The sequence below is a fragment of the Olea europaea genome, unplaced genomic scaffold (genome assembly GCF_002742605.1).
Source record: "Olea europaea var. sylvestris unplaced genomic scaffold, O_europaea_v1 scaffold13302, whole genome shotgun sequence".
Taxonomy (NCBI): Eukaryota; Viridiplantae; Streptophyta; class Magnoliopsida; order Lamiales; family Oleaceae; genus Olea; species Olea europaea.
This window is the reverse complement of record NW_019230785.1, coordinates 1-3,053: the sequence shown is the minus strand read 5'-3', so window position 1 is coordinate 3,053 and position 3,053 is coordinate 1. Positions and strand designations below refer to the sequence as shown.

The 3,053-nt window shown below is 35.8% G+C and overlaps 1 protein-coding gene across 1 annotated transcript; it reads left to right on the top strand.

Annotated features, from left to right (window-relative positions):
- Positions 1-83: 83 nt before the first annotated feature.
- On the top strand, positions 84-2,992 carry LOC111375057 (disease resistance protein At4g27190-like; the record flags this gene model as incomplete). Its single annotated transcript, XM_022997844.1, has 2 exons — positions 84-1,982; positions 2,605-2,992. Coding segments are annotated over exons 1-2 (2,287 nt in total), but the record flags the coding sequence as incomplete, so codon positions are not given.
- Between the last annotated feature and the right edge of the window lie 61 nt (positions 2,993-3,053).

The following is a 3,053-nucleotide window of genomic DNA, read 5'->3' as shown; positions in this document are numbered from 1 at the left end:
GAACTATAGGAATTCCATCTCCACGCGATCGTAAAGGGTTGAAAATTATGTTTACGACGCGAATTGAAGAAACGTGTGGTAAAATGGAAGCCCAACGAAAATTGGAAATCAAATTTTTGGACGAAAAAGAAGGCTGGCAACTTTTCAAGGATACGTCAGGGATTTCTGATGATGAAACTGATAACGAACTCTTAAGTGTGGCCAAAAAAGTTGCAAAAGAATGTCGAGGTCTACCTCTTGCCCTAGTGGTTGTTGGGAAAGCACTGAAAAGCAATAAGGCCACGTATAAATGGAGAGATACACTTCTACAGCTACAGTCTTGTGTTACCAATCTTAACATAATGGAGAATATCGTGTACAAGAGTATAAGACTGAGCTACAACTATCTGGAAAGTAATGAAGAGCGGGATTTGCTTTTGCTCTGTTCTCTATTTGCTGAGGATGAAAGAATTCCAATTGAAAATTTGGTTCGCTATGCAAGGGGGCTAGAGTTGTTTCAAAATACTGAAACACTCTCCCAAGCCCAAGATCGAGCTAAGACAGTTGCCGATAAACTAAAAGGTTGTTATTTATTGCAACTGGGTGAGGGGGAAGACGAGGTAAAATTGCATGATGTTATCAGAGATTTTTGCTTAAAGATGGCAACTAAAGACAAATGTGGATATCTGGTAGACCACACTGGTTTGAAAGAGTGGCCAGAACATGATACTGATAACTCGTGCAGTGCTATCTCAATTACGTTTGATAAGCTGGATCAACTTCACAGCGGGTTGAAACATCGAAACGCTAAGTTGCTACGGGTGATATGTCGCTGGTTGGGAGAATGTAACATTGTCGAAGAATTTTTTGAAGATATGAAGGAACTCAAAGTTCTTGAATTGAATTTGATGAACATTCAAATTCCATCATCAATTCAATTGTTAACGGGTCTTCGAACTTTGTGCTTGATTGAGTGTGGAATACATTCTCAATTGTCAATAATTGGGAGTCTAAAGAAGTTGGAAATTCTCTCTTTCTATTTGTCTCATTTCCGTGATTGTTTTCCCATTGAATTAGCGAATCTTAGCAACCTAAGGTCACTTGACTTAAGGTTTCAGGAGATATCTTGTCCACTTCGGCCTGGTGTTTTGTCAGGTATGAAGAAACTTGAAGAGCTATATTTGGGAGATAGCATTCCAATAGAAGGAGAAGACCAGAAGTACATAATTGAAGAGTTATATTCATTGACTTCTGTTCATACTTTTCAAATTTCCACACTTACTCCGATTCTGATGCAACTACTAAAAGTACCGTTCCTCGAGAATTTGAAAAAATTTCAAATCCTCGTAACCACAACACCACGAGGCGATTTTGAAAATCAATATTTGACAAGGAGCTTGAGTCTCGAAGACGGTATTGATGCAAGTATGCTTTTGGAACCAGCATTTACCTCGTTGATGAAGAGGACTTATCATCTTCGGATTGAAGCAAACAAGGTATTGAAGAATCTTGTGAGTGAGTTAGATGGAAATAATTTCATTAACTTGAAGAGTCTGTTTCTATCACGAGGCGATTTTGAGTATCTTATTGATGCCACCAACACTATTCCAAATGGCAACTTCGGTAAACTGGAGACTCTCAAATTGGAACGTTTACCCAAGTTAATAAAGATATACAATGGAAATCTTCCAAGGGTTGTCCTCGAACAACCATTGTTCTATAACCTCGTGACGGTTGATATCCACTTTTGTGATGCAATTACAAGCTTGTTTCAAGAGTCAGTTGCAAAATGCTTGGTAAATCTCCAAAGACTAGACATATCATCATGTCCGATGTTAGAGGAAGTCGTTTCAATGGACGTGCGAGAAAATAAGGTTGCCAAAACTAGCGAAATGCTTGAGTTTCCAAAACTGAAAGAAGTCCATCTAAATTCTTTGAGTAGATTTAAGAGCTTCACATCTCAATCAAATAGCGATGTTGTTAGTCGAGCATTGTTCAACCAGGTATGTTATTCAACTTTCCTTTTAGTAGATTTTGATAAATGTCAATGGAATAAATGGTTAAGAATTGTGGATCCTATAAAATATTTGGATGATCATAGGTCTCATGAAATATATAGTTAAAATTAATTACTGAAATTTTAATCAACTTTTTTAATTGAACCAAACATGGGCTAATATTAGGGGAAATAGTACGGTTGTAGCACCTCATGCACAAAATTAACTTATAGATTATGTTTTATTATAAATTTCTAAGTCAATAATTATAGCTTTTCATGATTCAAATCAAATACATACAAAATTAGAAAAATGTTTTGTAGAACCGTGGTCTTAATTAAGAAATGAGAGAATAGAAAATCTCGGTGATTTTCCAATCATTAACCATACAAACTTAGAAATAAAAAGACTCACGTAAATTTTGGAGCCAAATTTTTGAGATTAAATTAGGTAATAAAGAAAAGAGAACATCAGTCAATTTAAATTTATTTGTATTGGGCTAGATGATTTTGTAAACAGCACAATAAATGTGTCTTGTAATATAAACGAATCAACAGATACAATTTCTATAGAATGACCCAGCTTTCCGCAATTCATTTAGGCTGACTACAATTGATTGAATTTGCAGGTTACGTTGCCTAACATGCATATTTTGGCTGTTGTTAAGTTGGATTGTATTGTAAAGCTACTAGGCAAGGAAACGCCAATAACATCTCTGCATAAACTAAGATTTCTGCGTGTGTCAATTTGTAAAGAATTGCTGACCGTTGCAGAATCTGATTCAATTCAGTTACTGCAAAATCTTGCAGGATTTTATGTGTCCAGCTGTTATGCACTTAAGGTATTGTTGGACTTTGAGGGTATAAAAGTCACTAATGATGATGCAGAAATTAATATGCTTGGTCGATTAACAGTATTGCATCTCAACTTCCTACCAAAATTGGTACACATTACAAGGATGGTTCCAAAAAGAATTTGTGTCTTCCAAAATTTGACAGATCTTCGTGTTATGTACTGTAAGAGTTTAAGATTCTTATTTCCAACTTCTATAGTCAACTCACTTGTGACCCTAGAAAG